At 49.5% G+C, this 17,337-nt stretch overlaps 1 protein-coding gene and 1 long non-coding RNA gene across 3 annotated transcripts in view; one reads left to right on the top strand and one right to left on the bottom strand.

Annotated features, from left to right (window-relative positions):
• The window catches only part of saysd1 (SAYSVFN motif domain containing 1), a 35,009-nt gene extending 34,558 nt beyond the window's left edge, over positions 1–451 (bottom strand). Inside the window, exon 1 of the mRNA XM_031902427.1 lies at positions 299–451. Within this exon, the coding sequence (XP_031758287.1) occupies positions 299–451 (153 nt within the window). The remainder of the gene's footprint in view (positions 1–298) is intronic.
• A 154-nt stretch (positions 452–605) lies between these two features.
• On the top strand, positions 606–16,220 carry LOC116411114. Of its 2 annotated transcripts, none has more exons than XR_004222865.1 (3): positions 606–790; positions 4,254–4,436; positions 16,136–16,220. It is a non-coding gene; the product is annotated as an uncharacterized LOC116411114 (long non-coding RNA). The 2 variants fall into 2 exon arrangements; XR_004222866.1 differs by lacking the exon at positions 16,136–16,220 and adding an exon at positions 13,626–13,910.
• The last annotated feature ends 1,117 nt before the right edge of the window (positions 16,221–17,337 follow it).

The raw sequence follows: 17,337 nt of genomic DNA, 5'->3' as shown, positions 1-17,337 counted from the left end.
AAGGGCTATACAGGGGGTAAGTGACAGGCTATACAGGGGGTAAGTGCCGGGCTATACAGGGGGTAAGGGCCGGGCTATACAGGGGGTATGGGCAGGGCTATACAGGGGGTAAGGGCCGGGCTATACAGGGGGTAAGTGCCGGGCTATACAGGGGGTAAGTGCCGGGCTATACAGGGGTAAGTGCCGGGCAGTAGAAGCCGATGGGGGGGCAGTTTTTACCTCAGGACAAGTTAAAGCAGGAGGCGCATCTGGTTCCTGACAGCCGAAGAGGCAATAACATGGAAGCGGAGAGGCTTACTTGGAGGCTGCATGTGATTGGCTGGATGCGTCGGTGGGCGGTAAGAAAGTGGCAAATCGGCTTATAACGTAGAACAGAGAAGCCAATGGAGAAGTAGAAGCAGAAGTGAGGCGGGGATTTAGTGAGACCTTTCCAGGGAAGCGATTGGCTCATTTGGCCCAGGGGCGGTACAAAGAGGTTACCAGAAAGACACGCAGCAGTAATAAACTCGGAGTGGACGATAACGATTGGCTCCCAAATGTCCAGGGGGGCGTTGAAAAACCGCGGGGGCGAATAGCGATTGGTTCAATTAAAGGATGGGGGAAAATGAGCGCGGGAGAGAAATTGTGTTTCCTGACAGACTCCCAACTAGAAACCTCTGCTGCTGCGTCTCAGCCCCCCAAGTTACATTATTGGCCGGGGGTCCCTACTCGCAAACGCCTGGGAAGGACGCAGCTCTGGCCCAATCACTGACCCCACTGGTGGTTGCTAAGTGACCATCACGCTGCCGGGGTCAGTGTAACTCACTGGGGAGCAGGGTTGGCGCTTTTCCCGCCAAATTGGGCTACTAATTCAAAGCCCAGACGGGTTTCCAAACCACAAACCCGCCAAGGTACAGATTTGGGCTAGTTTAGGAGCTTTGGTGGGTCTGTAGTTTGGAAACTAGTCAAAGTTTTGTTTCCTCTAGTAAACCTGACATGCCTGTCCCATTGCATGCTGGGTAATGTAGTTTTTATCTAACAATTGGCCTACAGCTAGGATTAATATAAAACTACAATACCCAGCATGCAATTGGGCAGTATAGACACAGGCTCCCATTTCTATTCTATTCAGGCTCAACCTGTCTGTTCTACTGGGATGTGGGGCAGTTCTACCCCCTGCTCTATAGGGTATGTGATTGTACTGTTACTTTCTACTGGGATGTGGGGCAGTTCTACCCCCTGCTCTATAGGGTATGTGATTGTACTGTTACTTTCTACTGGGATGTGGGGCAGTTCTACCCCCTGCTCTATAGGGTATGTGATTGTACTGTTACTTTCTACTGGGATGTGGGGCAGTTCTACCCCCTGCTCCCTGCTCTATAGGGTATGTGATTGTACTGTTACTTTCTACTGGGATGTGGGGCAGTTCTACCCCTGCTCTATAGGGTATGTGATTGTACTGTTACTTTCTACTGGGATGTGGGGCAGTTCTACCCCCTGCTCTATAGGGTATGTGATTGTACTGTTACTTTCTACTGGGATGTGGGGCAGTTCTACCCCCTGCTCTATAGGGTATGTGATTGTACTGTTACTTTCTACTGGATGTGGGGCAGTTCTACCCCTGCTCTATAGGGTATGTGATTGTACTGTTACTTTCTACTGGGATGTGGGGCAGTTCTACCCCCTGCTCTATAGGGTATGTGATTGTACTGTTACTTTCTACTGGGATGTGGGGCAGTTCTACCCCCTGCTCCCTGCTCTATAGGGTATGTGATTGTACTGTTACTTTCTACTGGGATGTGGGGCAGTTCTGCTCCCTGCTCTATAGGGTGTGTGATTGTACTGTTACTTTCTACTGGGATGTGGGGCAGTTCTACCCCTGCTCCCTGCTCTATAGGGTATGTGATTGTACTGTTACTTTCTACTGGGATGTGGGGCAGTTCTACCCCCTGCTCTATAGGGTATGTGATTGTACTGTTACTTTCTACTGGGATGTGGGGCAGTTCTACCCCCTGCTCCCTGCTCTATAGGGTATGTGATTGTACTGTTACTTTCTACTGGGATGTGGGGCAGTTCTACCCCCTGCTCCCTGCTCTATAGGGTATGTGATTGTACTGTTACTTTCTACTGGGATGTGGGGCAGTTCTACCCCTGCTCTATAGGGTATGTGATTGTACTGTTACTTTCTACTGGGATGTGGGGCAGTTCTACCCCCTGCTCTATAGGGTATGTGATTGTACTGTTACTTTCTACTGGGATGTGGGGCAGTTCTACCCCCTGCTCCCTGCTCTATAGGGTATGTGATTGTACTGTTACTTTCTACTGGGATGTGGGGCAGTTCTACCCCCTGCTCCCTGCTCTATAGGGTATGTGATTGTACCGTTACTTTCTACTGGGATGTGGGGCAGTTCTACCCCCTGCTCCCTGCTCTATAGGGTATGTGATTGTACTGTTACTTTCTACTGGGATGTGGGGCAGTTCTACCCCCTGCTCTATAGGGTATGTGATTGTACCGTTACTTTCTACTGGGATGTGGGGCAGTTCTACCCCCTGCTCCCTGCTCTATAGGGTATGTGATTGTACTGTTACTTTCTACTGGGATGTGGGGCAGTTCTACCCCCTGCTCTATAGGGTATGTGATTGTACCATTACTTTCTACTCGGATGTGGGGCAGTTCTACCCCCTGCTCTATAGGGTATGTGATTGTACTGTTACTTTCTACTGGGATGTGGGGCAGTTCTACCCCCTGCTCCCTGCTCTATAGGGTATGTGATTGTACTGTTACTTTCTACTGGGATGTGGGGCAGTTCTACCCCCTGCTCTATAGGGTATGTGATTGTACTGTTACTTTCTACTGGGATGTGGGGCAGTTCTACCCCCTGCTCTATAGGGTATGTGATTGTACTGTTACTTTCTACTGGGATGTGGGGCAGTTCTACCCCCTGCTCTATAGGGTATGTGATTTTACCATTACTTTCTACTGGGATGTGGGGCAGTTCTACCCCCTGCTCTATAGGGTATGTGATTGTACCGTTACTTTCTACTGGGATGTGGGGCAGTTCTACCCCCTGCTCTATAGGGAATGTGATTGTACTGTTACTTTCTACTGGGATGTGGGGCAGTTCTACCCCCTGCTCCCTGCTCTATAGGGTATGTGATTGTACTGTTACTTTCTACTGGGATGCGGGGCAGTTCTACCCCCTGCTCCCTGCTCTATATTATATTTTAATATATGTTTTAGCAATTCAAATATGTGCCCTATTGGCTTGTACTATGGCCCATGAATGTAGAACATATGGCAGGCTGTAATACAGTGCTAGCTCCATGTATAATACAGATACAGTGACAGTCGGGGCAGATATAGGAATAGGGGTGTTCTCCTGCTATTGTTATACTGCAACTCCCTGCACTGGAGCAGATGAATACCTAGCAGTGTGTGCAAAGCATTATGGGACAGGTTCCCAGACCACCATCATTGATCGGTGGCATGTCAGCTGCATTACCTCAACATTACCACAAGATGGTGCCATTACAATAAGGATATACTTGCATTTATTTGTAGGGCAACTAGTATGGAGTGGGGGGGCACATTACTAAAGAATAGCAGCACTTTTATTATTATTATTAACATTTATTTATAAAGCGCCAACATATCCCGCAGCGCTGTACAATAAGTGGGTTTCATACATTGGACATACAGAGTAACATATACAGCAATCAATAACCGATACAAGAGGTGAAGAGAGCCCTGCCCTAAAGAGCTTACACTCTACAAGGCTAGGGTTTATGCAGACCTAGTGGCACATTCACTATCACTTTTAAACCTGTCCCATTTGCACCCTGTAGTGTGCCCCCCCCCTCAAGCAGGCACCCCAAACTTATTGTAAGCTAATTCCCCTCCCAGCTCTCCTTGCGGTTACCTGATAGTCAGCCAATCAGAGACCTTAGAAGGAGGCTGCAAGGTGTTGTGGGAATTGGAATCTTGGCCTGAAAAGAATTGCTTCCTACATTGTTTTGACAGTCAGGACAAGCAATGCAGGGTATGGAAATGGCCAGAGAGCTACTGCTTTTCATAGGAGGCATTTAATAAATGGATATTGGGACGTTTCTTAGAACTACTTCATTAGATAAAATGTTATTTTTTGGGGGTGATGCTCCCCTGAAACCACTGGGTGGTGGGGGGGTTATACAACAGATAATGTCTGAATTGGCTCCAACTGACTGGGAAGCATAAAATGAGCCCCTTTCATTGGCTGTTCTTATTTGCCCTTTAGCCACTGAGAGAGAAGCCCAAGGATGCTAAAGGCCAAGTTAAGCTGCTGCGCAGACAATGGGGTCCCAGGGAGCCCTGAGCCGCCAGAAATAGCTGCTGTTGTGGAAGGAAGCGCAATCGCGAGGTGCCGGAGCAGGAAAACGCTCTTACGCCAACAGCCCTTCCGATGAGTCCGTTTGGTACAGTAAGTGTAAAATTAGCTTGGAATGGGGACACCCCTGTGTCTCATGTGTATAATAATAATAATAATATCCATTCCTTCCTGTTCTCTGCACCGCCCCCCCCATTACTGTCATTGTTATTATAATTGTCCCTCAGTTTAATTAAATCAGAAACCCAACTGCAAAAAGAACCAACTGGACCCTCTCCTCTGCCCATGAAATTATTTCTTCTAGTTCTGTGTCTGGCCCATTATATTCCCTTGATTAATTTAATTGTTTCTTTCCCTCTCTCCTGAGCTCCACAGAGCAACTGACTTAGAGACTTCACTGGGATTGAACCCAGGGCCCTGCGGAATGTACATCTGGTTCTTCACTGTTGTCAAATGCAACTCCCGGCACCCACAGCAGTGCGGTAACCAGGGCACACAATTTATCTGTGCCCATATGTACATTAATTACCCCCTACAGGAATGTATCCCTTGCCCCTATGTACATGAATTACCCCCCCCCCCTACAGGAATGTATCCCTTGCCCCTATGTACATGAATTACCCCCCCCCCCCTACAGGAATGTATCCCTTGCCCCTATGTACATGAATTACCCCCCCCCCCTACAGGAATGTATCCCTTGCCCCTATGTACATGAATTACCCCCCCCCCACAGGAATGTATCCCTTGCCCCTATGTACAATAATTACCCCCCTACAGAAAGGTATTCTTTGTCCCTGTGTACATTAATTACCCCCCTACAGGAATATATCCCCCTATGTACATTAATTACCCCCCCACAGAAAGGTATTCCTTGCCCCTATGTACATTAATTAACCCCCCCCCCCCCCAAATGGAACGTATTTCTCGCCGGACTCATTTCTCTGAAGTGGCGAGAGTTCGAGACCTTCCTGGTATTGTTTGTGTATGAGGAATTCTCCGATCTATAACGGCCTGGGGGGGGAGAGACCACTAACCCAATTACATGTTCCCTTGCCCCGAGCCACAGGCACGAGAGCCACAGAAACAAAATAACTAAAGGCAAAAACAGAAAGAAATAAAACCCATAACCAAGGGTTGGCATCAGGGCCGCATTTACTGACATAGGGGCAAATTTGCCCCATAGCAACCAATCAAAATTAAATTGAGGCTCAGCCCTGCCATTTGCAGGAGCATTAATGAGATTTAAAATGATCTTGTTATTGAACTGAATTTGATTTATTATGGGCAAATGCTCCTTGATACGGGATGTTTCCTACCTGCCCAGGGGGGGGGGGGGTCACTATATATAAATATATAAGGGGGGGCAGTAATGAAATAGAGAAAGTACAGGGAAGAGCGACTAAGCTGATAAAGGGAATGGGCTCAGTTATGGGGAAAGGCTGGCCCAGTTGGGATTGGTTACACTGGGGGGGGGTGGGTCAGTTAAGGGGGGGGTCACTATATATAAATATATAAGGGGGGGGGCAGTAATGAAATAGAGAAAGTACAGGGAAGAGCGACTAAGCTGATAAAGGGAATGGGCTCAGTTATGGGGAAAGGCTGGCCCAGTTGGGATTGGTTACACTGGGGAAGGGGTAGTTAAGGGGGGGGGGGGTCACTATATATATAAATATATAAGGGGGGGCAGTAATGAAATAGAGAAAGTACAGAGAAGAGCGACTAAGCTGATAAAGGGAATGGGCTCAGTTATGGGGAAAGGCTGGCCCAGTTGGGATTGGTTACACTGGGGGGGGGGGTCACTATATATATAAATATATAAGGGGGGGCAGTAATGAAATAGAGAAAGTACAGAGAAGAGCGACTAAGCTGATAAAGGGAATGGGCTCAGTTATGGGGAAAGGCTGGCCCAGTTGGGATTGGTTACACTGGGGAAGGGGCAGTTAAGGGGGGGTCACTATATATAAATATATAAGGGGGGGCAGTAATGAAATAGAGAAAGTACAGGGAAGAGCGACTAAGCTGATAAAGGGAATGGGCTCAGTTATGGGGAAAGGCTGGCCCAGTTGGGATTGGTTACACTGGGGAAGGGGCAGTTAAGGGGGGGTCACTATATAATATATATATATGGGGGGCAGTGCATACAGTGAGGCTACACACGCAACTCCCCGCGCCCGGCCCGGTAGGTTAGCCAATCCGGATGTGTCCCTGGATTAAATAAGGTTTGTGAGAAAGGAAATGAGTGGAAACACATCGGGGCTTTGGGCTCGTGACGCTTTACTTCCCGTGAGAGTCACAATAATGAACGCGCCGAGACTGCAGGTTTGGGAACTGGATGTGAGGGTTTAACCCCCATTTTGTGGTACGGCCCAACCCACACCTGAAATACCCATGGGGTGCAGTAACCCCTAGCAAACCAGTCAGCATTTAATGGTCACCAACATCTTATTGGTCGCTATGGGTTACTGCACCTGGCAAACTTAGTGCCTCCTATTATACATAGGGGTGAGGTTCTTAAATTAAGAAAAACAAGGGAAGTTAAACCAGTTACTAACGACACGAACTGGGATTCCTTTAACTATGCAGAAAATACCCCACGTGGATACTTAGTGCTCATAGGGAACAAATATCACCCGGCCCCCATATATCCTTGTGCCTTTATCCTTATCATTTACAGTAGGGGGTACAGTATCCTTATAATACATGAGTGATACTCGGAGTTCCCTCGGAGTTCCCTGTATAACTCAGCCTGCAGCCTTGTGCCTTTATATGGGGGGCACAGAACCCCTCAGTGACTGCTAATATCCTTATCATTTACAGTAGGGGGTACATTATCCCTTATAATACATGAGTGATACTCAGAGTTCCCTGTATAACTCAGCCTGCAGCCTTGTGCCTTTATATGGGGGGCACAGAACCCCTCAGTGACTGCTAATATCCTTATCATTTACAGTAGGGGGTACATTATCCCTTATAATACATGAGTGATACTCAGAGTTCCCTGTATAACTCAGCCTGCAGCCTTGTGCCTTTATATGGGGGGCACAGAACCCTCAGTGACTGCTAATATCCTTATCATTTACAGTAGGGGGTACATTATCCCTTATAATACATGAGTGATACTCAGAGTTCCCTGTATAACTCAGCCTGCAGCCTTGTGCCTTTATATGGGGGGCACAGAACCCCTCAGTGACTGCTAATATCCTTATCATTTACAGTAGGGGGTACATTACCCCTAGGAATACTGTACATGAGTGTAAGCCTCGGTGACATGTTTGCTGCTTTGGTTTCTATGACACAAATGGGTCGGGATGAGGAAACTTCCTGGGTCAGTATTTTCCTTGTAATGAGAAGCTCCTGGATCAGCCAATTGTATGTTTGGAAGGTACCAAAGCAAATCAGGGGGGCAGTTCTTATCTGAGACACAAGGAAACACTAATGGAAACAATAATATTTTCATGACTGATAAACACAGCACTTGGTAATGAGGAGGGTTTGGCCCAAAACTGTGGGAAAACTAACAATGAACTTGACTTTAGAGCTGATCTTGGACCATGAGAGGGAAACCCCTACTGTCACAAACCCATTGCTCCTATTGTATTATTATCATTGCACATATTGATAAAGCTTCAGCACTACAGCCTTCCTGTGGGGCCTGAGTATAGGCAGTGAGTTACAGTTCCACGTAGGATGAAAGCAACTTGGGGAGCTCTAATTCTCTGTACTTCCTGCTCCTGGGCTGCTCTCTTTCCCATGGTCAGGCAGGAACCTCCCCCTGGGTAAGTGAATCCAATCTCCCCCCAGTACTTACCCAGGTACAGAGCTCTGATTCTCTGTACTTCCTGCTCCTGGGCTGCTCTCTTTCCCATGGTCAGGCAGGAACCCCCCCCCCAGGTAAGTGAATCCAATCTCCCCCCAGTACTTACCCAGGTACAGAGCTCTGATCCTCTGTACTTCCTGCTCCTGGGCTGCTCTCTTTCCCATGGTCAGGCAGGAACCTCCCCCTGGGTAAGTGAATCCAATCTCCCCCCAGTACTTACCCAGGTACATGGTAGCCACAATGTTGGGCACATTAGCCACCCAACACCATGTTTATACTTTGTATTCATTCCAAGTTACCTATTGTTCTGGTCGTTAATTACACAAGGAAGCAATCAGATAATGAACCATGAGACACTAACGAGCCAGTGGGCGGGGCCTGCGCTACAGACAGTTACAGCTGTGGGATAAGGCAACTGATAGATTTATCCGGACAAAGTGGGGAAATCAAATAAATGTTTCTTCACCCCTCGACCCCGTTCATCAGAGAGAATAGAATAACCACAGAACCGTGACCCAAGAGGGCAATAAAGGGACGGCAGCAGGTACTGACCCGGCAAATGGCCCGTCTCTGTCATCGCGCCCCGAGATCGCCGGATACCGGAGGCCGAAAGGAATGAATTATTTCTGCTGATTTGCTGGAAATGTGGGATTTATTGCCGGCGCTTCAGCAGGAACAGAAATGACAAGTTCAGCACATTATTAGGCAAATACACTACTGGCTCCGCTGTAATGGGTTCAGCTCAGAGTCTCGGGGCCCCCTGGGTGTATCTGATATGGAACATTCCAACGGGGCCCCATTATTCTGGCCTGAAGCTGGTGGCACCGGGGGTCCTTTTAGGGGGAATGAGTGATACATTGGGGGTGAGGAGGAAAGGGGATCTTGCCATCAGCATAGGAAGGGGTTCCTTGCTGTAAGGGCAGTCAGGTTATGGGATACCCTACCAAGAGAGGGGGAATGAGTGATACATTGGGGGTGGGGAGGAAAGGGGATCTCACCATCAGCATAGGAAGGGGTTCCTTACTGTAAGAGCAGTCAGGTTATGGGATTCCCTTCCAAGAGAGGGGGGAATGAGTGATACATTGGGAGTGGGGGGAAAGTGGATCTCACCATCAGCATAGGAAGGGGGTTCCTTACTGTAAGGGCAGTCAGGTTATGGGATTCCCTACCAGAGAGGGGGAATGAGTGATTCATTGGGGGTGGGGAGGAAAGGGGATCTCACCATCAGCATAGGAAGGGGTTCCTTACTGTAAGGGCAGTCAAGTTATGGGATTCCCTACCAAGAGAGGGGGAATGAGTGATACATTGGGGGTGAGGGAGGAAAGGGGATCTCACCATCAGCATAGGAAGGGGGTTCCTTACTGTAAGGGCAGTCAGGTTATGGGATTCCCTACCAAAAGAGGGGGAATGAGTGATACATTGGGGGTGGGGAGGAAAGGGGATCTCACCATCAGCATAGGAAGGGGTTCCTTACTGTAAGGGCAGTCAGGTTATGGGATTCCCTACCAAGAGGAGGGGGGAATGAGTGATACATTGGGGGTGGGGAGGAAAGGGGATCTCACCATCAGCATAGGAAGGGGTTCCTTACTGTAAGGGCAGTCAGGTTATGGGATTCCCTACCAAGAGAGGGGGAATGAGTGATACATTGGGGGTGGGGAGGAAAGGGATCTCACCATCAGCATAGGAAGGGGTTCCTTACTGTAAGGGCAGTCAGGTTATGGGATTCCCTACCAAGAGAGGGGAATGAGTGATTCATTGGGGGTGGGGAGGAAAGGGGATCTCACCATCAGCATAGGAAGGGGTTCCTTACTGTAAGGGCAGTCAGGTTATGGGATTCCCTACCAGAGAGGGGGAATGAGTGATTCATTGGGGGTGGGGAGGAAGGGGATCTCACCATCAGCATAGGAAGGGGTTCCTTACTGTAAGGGCAGTCAGGTTATGGGATTCCCTACCAAGAGAGGGGGAATGAGTGATTCATTGGGGGTGGGGAGGAAAGGGGATCTCACCATCAGCATAGGAAGGGGTTCCTTACTGTAAGGGCAGTCAGGTTAATGGGATTCCCTACAAGAGAGGGGGAATGAGTGATTCATTGGGGGTGGGGAGGGAAGGGGATCTCACCATCAGCATAGGAAGGGGTTCCTTACTGTAAGGGCAGTCAGGTTATGGGGTTCCCTACCAAGAGAGGGGGAATGAGTGATACATTGGGGGTGGGGAGGGAAAGGGGATCTCACCATCAGCATAGGAAGGGGTTCCTTACTGTAAGGGCAGTCAGGTTATGGGATTCCCTACCAAGAGAGGGGGAATGAGTGATTCATTGGGGGTGGGGAGGAAAGGGGATCTCACCATCAGCATAGGAAGGGGTTCCTTACTGTAAGGGCAGTCAGGTTATGGGATTCCCTACCAAGAGAGGGGGAATGAGTGATTCATTGGGGAGGGAAGGGGATCTCACCATCAGCATAGGAAGGGGTTCCTTACTGTAAGGGCAGTCAGGTTATGGGGTTCCCTACCAAGAGAGGGGGAATGAGTGATTCATTGGGGGTGGGGAGGGTTTTTATGTGGTTTTATTAAAAACTTCACAAAAGAGAATTAACAGAACAGGGAAGGGGTTCCTTACTATAAGGGCACTTTCCTTTATGTGATCCCAGGGCCAAAGGCCAATGTTGGACAAATCCCTGGGGCAAGCAGCCAAGGGCAAGCGCGCCATTTGCCCCCCAGTGAGTGGGGACAGTAGGGATCTTGTTGTTTCGTTCCATTATACAGTCCCAGGGCATCAATAGAATCATTGTCCGGGAGCGACCTCCCTTCGAAATCTGAAGCCTGTGGGAAACAACGGCCGTACGGCAACAGCTGCTCCCATGTGTGTCCCCCCCCCCCCCCCGCGGCGCTGAGATGTATAAACACCGGGGGGATCGTTAAGCCGAGGGCACAGGAACCGCCATTGGCTCCAAATGTGCAGCAACGGGACAGTGTCAGTCTCTATTCATACAACGATTTGGGGCAGTGACTCCCACATATAACTGGGACCATGTGAAGGCGCCAGATGCATCTCTATGTCCCCCTATAGCTTTATTTACTGATTAGGGAGTCGGATTTGGTCATATGAAGGCGCCAGATGCATCTCTATGTCCCCCTATAGCTTTATTTACTGATTAGGGAGTCGGATTTGGTCATATGAAGGCGCCAGATGCATCGCTGTGTCCCCCTATAGTTTTATTCACTGATTAGGGAGTCTGATTTGGTCATGTAAAGGTGCCAGATGCAACTGATTAGGGAGTCGGATTTGGTCATGTAAAGCTCATGTAAAGGCGCCAGATGCATCTCTATGTCCCCCTATGGTTTTATTCACTGATTAGGGAGTCTGATTTGGTCATATGAAGGCGCCAGATGCATCGCTGTGTCCCCCTATAGTTTTATTCACTGATTAGGGAGTCTGATTTGGTCATGTAAAGGTGCCAGATGCAACTGATTAGGGAGTCGGATTTGGTCATGTAAAGCTCATGTAAAGGCGCCAGATGCATCTCTATGTCCCCCTATAGCTTTATTCACTGATTAGGGAGTCGGATTTGGTCATGTAAAGGCGCCAGATGCATCTCTGTGTCCCCCTATAGCTTTATTCACTGATTAGGGAGTCGGATTTGGTTACGTGAAGGCGCCAGATGCATCTCTGTGTCCCCCTATAGCTTTATTCCCTGATCAGGGAGTCAGATTTGGTTACGTGAAGGCGCCAGATGCATCTCTGTGTCCCCCTATAGCTTTATTCCCTGATCAGGGAGTCGGATTTGGTTATGTGAAGGCGCCAGATGCATCTCTACGTCCCCCTATAGCTTTATTCCCTGATCAGGGAGTCGGATTTGGTTACGTGAAGGCGCCAGATGCATCTCTGTGTCCCCCTATAGCTTTATTCCCTGATCAGGGAGTCGGATTTGGTTACGTGAAGGCGCCAGATGCATCTCTGTGTCCCCCTATAGCTTTATTCACTGATTTGGGAGTCAGATTTGGTCATGTAAAGGCGCCAGATGCAACTGATTAGGGAGTCGGATTTGGTCATGTAAAGGCGCCAGATGCATCTCTATGTCCCCCTATAGCTTTATTCACTGATTTGGTTGGGCCAGAGGCACGGATTTGGCTGAATCTGAATGCTACTGAACTGGACCCTGGACTGGGTGCATCCCTGATATAAATACCCTGCTCTGTTGCCCCGGGGGCAAGCTAGAAAAAAAATACATGTAAGTGAGAGCGCAGTGTCCCATCGGACAGTACCATATTGCTGGGGGGGGGAGTGTTACCCTTGCCCCCCCCCTTCTCTCCACTGAGAGTTAAATCCTATAAGACCCAGAACATGTTTGGGGGGGTGTTACTGAGCCCCCTAAGTTCCCAGGATCACTAGCTCCGTGCCAGAGAGAGAGGCTTATCCCTCAGCCCAATGTTATTATAAAGGGATTTGCTATGGATACTCTCTCAGCCAATGTTTGCTTTGGGTAATTTCCCCCGGGGATTAGCCCCCCCCCTCGGCGCTTAATCTCCATTACGGCTTCTAATGTATAAAACCCACAGGCACCGCTGGGATCATGTGATGGTGTCGGACCCTCAGCCCAGACCTGAGACCCAACATAGCGCTATACGTGTATAAAGTCAGAAAATAATGATATTAACGGGGTTGTTCCCCTTTAAATTAACCCTTAGTATGACGTAGAGAGAGGTATTTTGAGACAATTTGAAATTGATCTTCATTTTTTATGGTTTTTGAAAAATTTAGCTTTTTTGTTTTTCATCTGCTCTCTAGTTTGGTATTTCAGCAGATATCTGGTTGCTAGGGATCAAATTAACCTAGCAACCAGGGACTGGATAGAATGAGAGACTGGAAAATGAAAAGGAGAAAAAACAGAATAAGCAATAAATAGAAAAAAGTAAAAAAAGATTCAATCAAACTGGAGCCTCACAGAGCAGTAGGTTTCGGGTTGAAGGGGTCAGTGACCCCCATGTGGAAGCTGCAAGGAGTTAGAAGAGAGAGGCCAAGGACCATGTGACCATGGGGCAGCCAATAACATCTCTTCGTCTTTTCCTGGAGAATAAGTTTGAGCAAAATAAAAACACATTTATACTTCAGTTGTAGCTTTATCCGGGAGAACTGCACCTCTCACCATCTGAAAAGAGGGGCAAAATGATGTTTATGGCCACGCCCATTTTGCAACCCCCTAAATGCCACTCCCATGTTACTAAATGTGGCAGGTTATTTAAAGTTTGAACACATTTCTGGCGCTTTTGGGGTCCTGTTTTATGTGTTATTACAGTTTTGCTAATGCAGGTGAAGTTGCCCTTTAAGCTGCGATTCTCAGTTCCCCCAAGAGACCTCTTTAGCTTATTAGTTGTATCTCAGTGCAGGGGGGGGGGGCTTGTTAACTTTCTGGACTCTGCCAAAAGTCCCCTTATTTATTTAAATTTGAGAAACATTGTATCTTTTTTAGTGTACAGCGCAGGAGATCAAAGGAAAATGAGGGAATTTTCAGAAGTGTGAAGCCCCTGAGAGTCGCCAGATGCGCCACGTTAGACTGGAACTAGAGAGCCGCCTGGATCCCCTGCCAGAACCTGCTAATCCCGGGAGCAGATCCGATTAATCCCCGGCCTCTTGATCTTGTGTGAAAATCCTGCATGGCTGGTGTGCCCGCCCTGGCGTAACTGCCCCCGGCCCCCCCCCAGACTTTATCCTGCCAGTAAACACAGGAATCTACACCCTCAGCACTAATGCGGGGCTCGTAGCTACAATAACTGCCCCCGCCCCCCCCCCCCAGTAAACACAGGAATCTACACCCTCAGCACTAATGCGGGGCTCGTAGCTACAATAACTGCCCCCGCCCCCCCCCCCCCAGTAAACACAGGAATCTACACCCTCAGCACCAATGCGGGGCTCGTAGCTACAATAACTGCCCCCGCCCCCCCCCCCCCCAGTAAACACAGGAATCTACACCCTCAGCACTAATGCGGGGCTCGTAGCTACAATAACTGCCCCCGGCACTCAGGGCCACGCAAGGCGGGAGGCCTCTGTTTTATAGGATGAGCCAAGTTAAAGGGCAAGTAAACTCATAACATAAACATAACAACATAACTTTAATTAGCACTTAAGCAGGTGCCTGTTGCTGAACTGGAACTTCCATAGCTCAGCAATCCCCAACTGATAGGGATGGGGTGGGGGAGCCCCCTAACCCCCCCGACCCCCTCCTCTGAGCGTGAATAAGTTAAACTCACTTTTAGCAGTTCCTGCCGGCAGAGATCGGGTCTGGGCCGGTGGAGCCAATTAGGGCTGGGGCCCACCAGGTTTTTTCCTAGTGCCCCACTGGCTCAGTCCGACGCCAAGTGTGGGGGGGCCCTGCACCCCCCAGTCCAACCCTGAGTGTATGTATAGAATATGTAGCGGTTTCTGGGATTGCTCCTCCCCATTCTGATGCCAAAATCGCCAGCTGGGACATCAGACCTGGGCGACATTGAGCAGTTCTGGCGCTACTTACTATCGTACATGGCAGGCAGGGTCGGACTGGGGGGTGAAGGGCCCACGTTGGCCCTGCAGGTGGCCCCGCCGGCCGCATCCCTTAACTCCCCCCCCGCAGGGGTCCCCCTAACCCCTGTCCCGGCGGCCCAGTCCGACCCTGGTGGCAGGTACATTCAATCCACTCCATTATTTTGCCCTTTTACCAAATCTAATCCATTTACATCAGGGATTAATGATTCTGGGGGGCGTTAGCGCTCAGCACTGTCACTGAGCTCTAACACCCAATAGGGCTTAATGGTGTTCAACTCCCCTCAGCAGTCAGACGCTTTTTGCCTCATTTTATTAGCGGCTAAAAACCACCGACTGTAAGGAAAGTGTTAATAAATGGGGCAAAAGTCTTTCCGGATCCCTTTGCCCTTCAGTGAATCAGTGAATCTCTCGTTCAAACAAAAACTGTATTTGTGTTTTTTATTTATCCTTTTAGGGTGGAATTTGTTGTATTTATGTTTCTTGGAGAAACTGGTTTCCCGGCTGCGCCCCCCCCCCCCCCCGCGCCCCTCCCCGCCCGCAGTCCCAGTTTCATACAAACTCACCCCAATGACGTATAAACCTAATGTTATAGACATTTTTCCGACCCCCTAAATACCACTCCCATGTTACAAAATGTGGCAGGTTATTTAACACATTTCTGTGGGTTTTTATGTTATTAGAGTTTTGCTAATGAAGGTGAAGTTGCCCTTTAAGCAGTGAGTCTCAGTTCCCCCAAGAGACCAGTTTAGCTTATTAGTTACACTTGTATCTCAGTGCAGGGGGGGGCTCGTTAACTTTCTGGGCTCTCTGCCAAAATCCCCCTTATTTAATTAAATGGGAGAAACATTGTATCTTTTTTAGCGTTCAGTGCAGGAGATCAAAGGGAAATGAGAGACACCTCATAAAGAATCCGGGACTGCGGGTCCAGCTGTTAAAATCGGAACTGTCCCGCGAAAATCTGAGTTATACTCAGCAAGGCACTGTATTGGTAATTTGGAGATTGGCGGTTGGTACCGTTGCACCCGCAAAAGGCGCCACTCACAGGGCACCCAGCGTCAGTATCAATAATATGGAATAAGAGCAAAACAGAACCAAGGCTCCACCCTCTCCTAGCCAAGTCCCAGTTATCTCCAGGCAGCAGCTCTGTAATGAGCCCTATGCCCCCCCCCCAAACTGCATATATTTACACTATTACTCATTGGATACTCACAGTTTCTGTTTTTACTGTACTTACCCTTTAGTAGGTGCCATTGGCAGGGATAGGGCCGCACTAGTCATGTGATTCTGTGCCAGTGGCAGAGGGTTTTCCTGGATTAAAGGGAAAGTTCCCCAGTGCCAACATGGGAACAATAGAACCTCCCCCAGTGTAAAGCAAATATTAGTGAATTTTTCTCTTACTCCAAATGCCGTTTATTCTTTGCCGCGACTTTGTTGACTTGGCAACATTTGTTTTTTTCGCAGTGAATTTTTGCCGCAGTTTCACGAAAAAATTTGCCAATGACAAAAGGCAGAATGTCGCTGTGAGTCCAAGCCTGGACCCAAGGGAACTGCAACTATGTAACTGATATTTTATAAATATTCTTCTTTTATCATTACTCCTATTTGTGTTATTTAAAGGGGAACTGTCTCGGCAAAATCACGTTCCTCTGTCCGAAGAGCTGAATCGCGGTTTCTATTGTTCAGCTGTGAATAGAGCATGTTACACGCATGAATACCTGCGCTTCTGTATGTCTACAGTTTCAGGGCCCACCGGGGCTCCCGCCCTGCAGGGGCCCCCGCCGTGCACCCAACCCCCCCCCACCGGGGCTCCCGCCCTGCACCCAACCCCCCCCACCGGGGCTCCCGCCCTGCACCCAACCCCCCCCCACCGGGGCTCCCGCCCTGCACCCAACCCCCCCCACCGGGGCTCCCGCCCTGCAGGGGCCCCCGCCGTGCACCCAACCCCCCCCCACCGGGGCTCCCGCCCTGCACCCAACCCCTCCACCGGGGCTCCGCCCTGCACCCACCCCCCCCCCCCACCGGGGCTCCCGCCCTGCACCCAACCCCCCCCACCGGGGCTCCCGCCCTGCAGGGGCCCCCGCCGTGCACCCAACACCCCCCCACCGGGGCTCCCGCCCTGCAGGGGCCCCCGCCGTGCACCCAACCCCCCCCCACCAGGGCTCCCACCCCGCAGTGGCTCCTGCCCCTCCCCTGAATGCGCATTTGTGAACACATCAGGGGAAGACATCGGCGGCAAGGGAGGCGCCAACAGAGTCGGGTCTGGGCCGCTGGGGCCCACTGGGTATTTTCCCGCCGGCCCAGTCCGACCCTGTATGTCTATGTATCACTGTGTGGGACTCATCCCCTAAAAAAATCTGAATAACGAATCCTTTCTTGCAATTCATATCAGGGACTAATGATTTGCAGGGGTGTTAGAGTTCAGTGCTGCAGCTGGGCTCTAACGCCCCATAGAGCAGAATGGGTTGGCTGCTCAAAGTGTCTGAACTCATTCTCTCCAAAGGACACATTCATCTGCACTAATTATAATCATAATGAGCATCATGGTGTGTATTACCGGACCTAAATACGCACCCCCACCCCACATAGTGGAACTGTCCAACCCCCCCCCAGCTCTGTCGCTGGATTTTCTATGGGGCATATTTTTTATTTAGAAATAAAAAGCT

This window comes from Xenopus tropicalis, chromosome 5, assembly GCF_000004195.4.
Source record: "Xenopus tropicalis strain Nigerian chromosome 5, UCB_Xtro_10.0, whole genome shotgun sequence".
In the NCBI taxonomy this organism is placed as follows: Eukaryota; Metazoa; Chordata; class Amphibia; order Anura; family Pipidae; genus Xenopus; species Xenopus tropicalis.
Note: the sequence above shows the minus strand (reverse complement) of the source record. Positions and strands in the feature narration are given on the sequence as shown.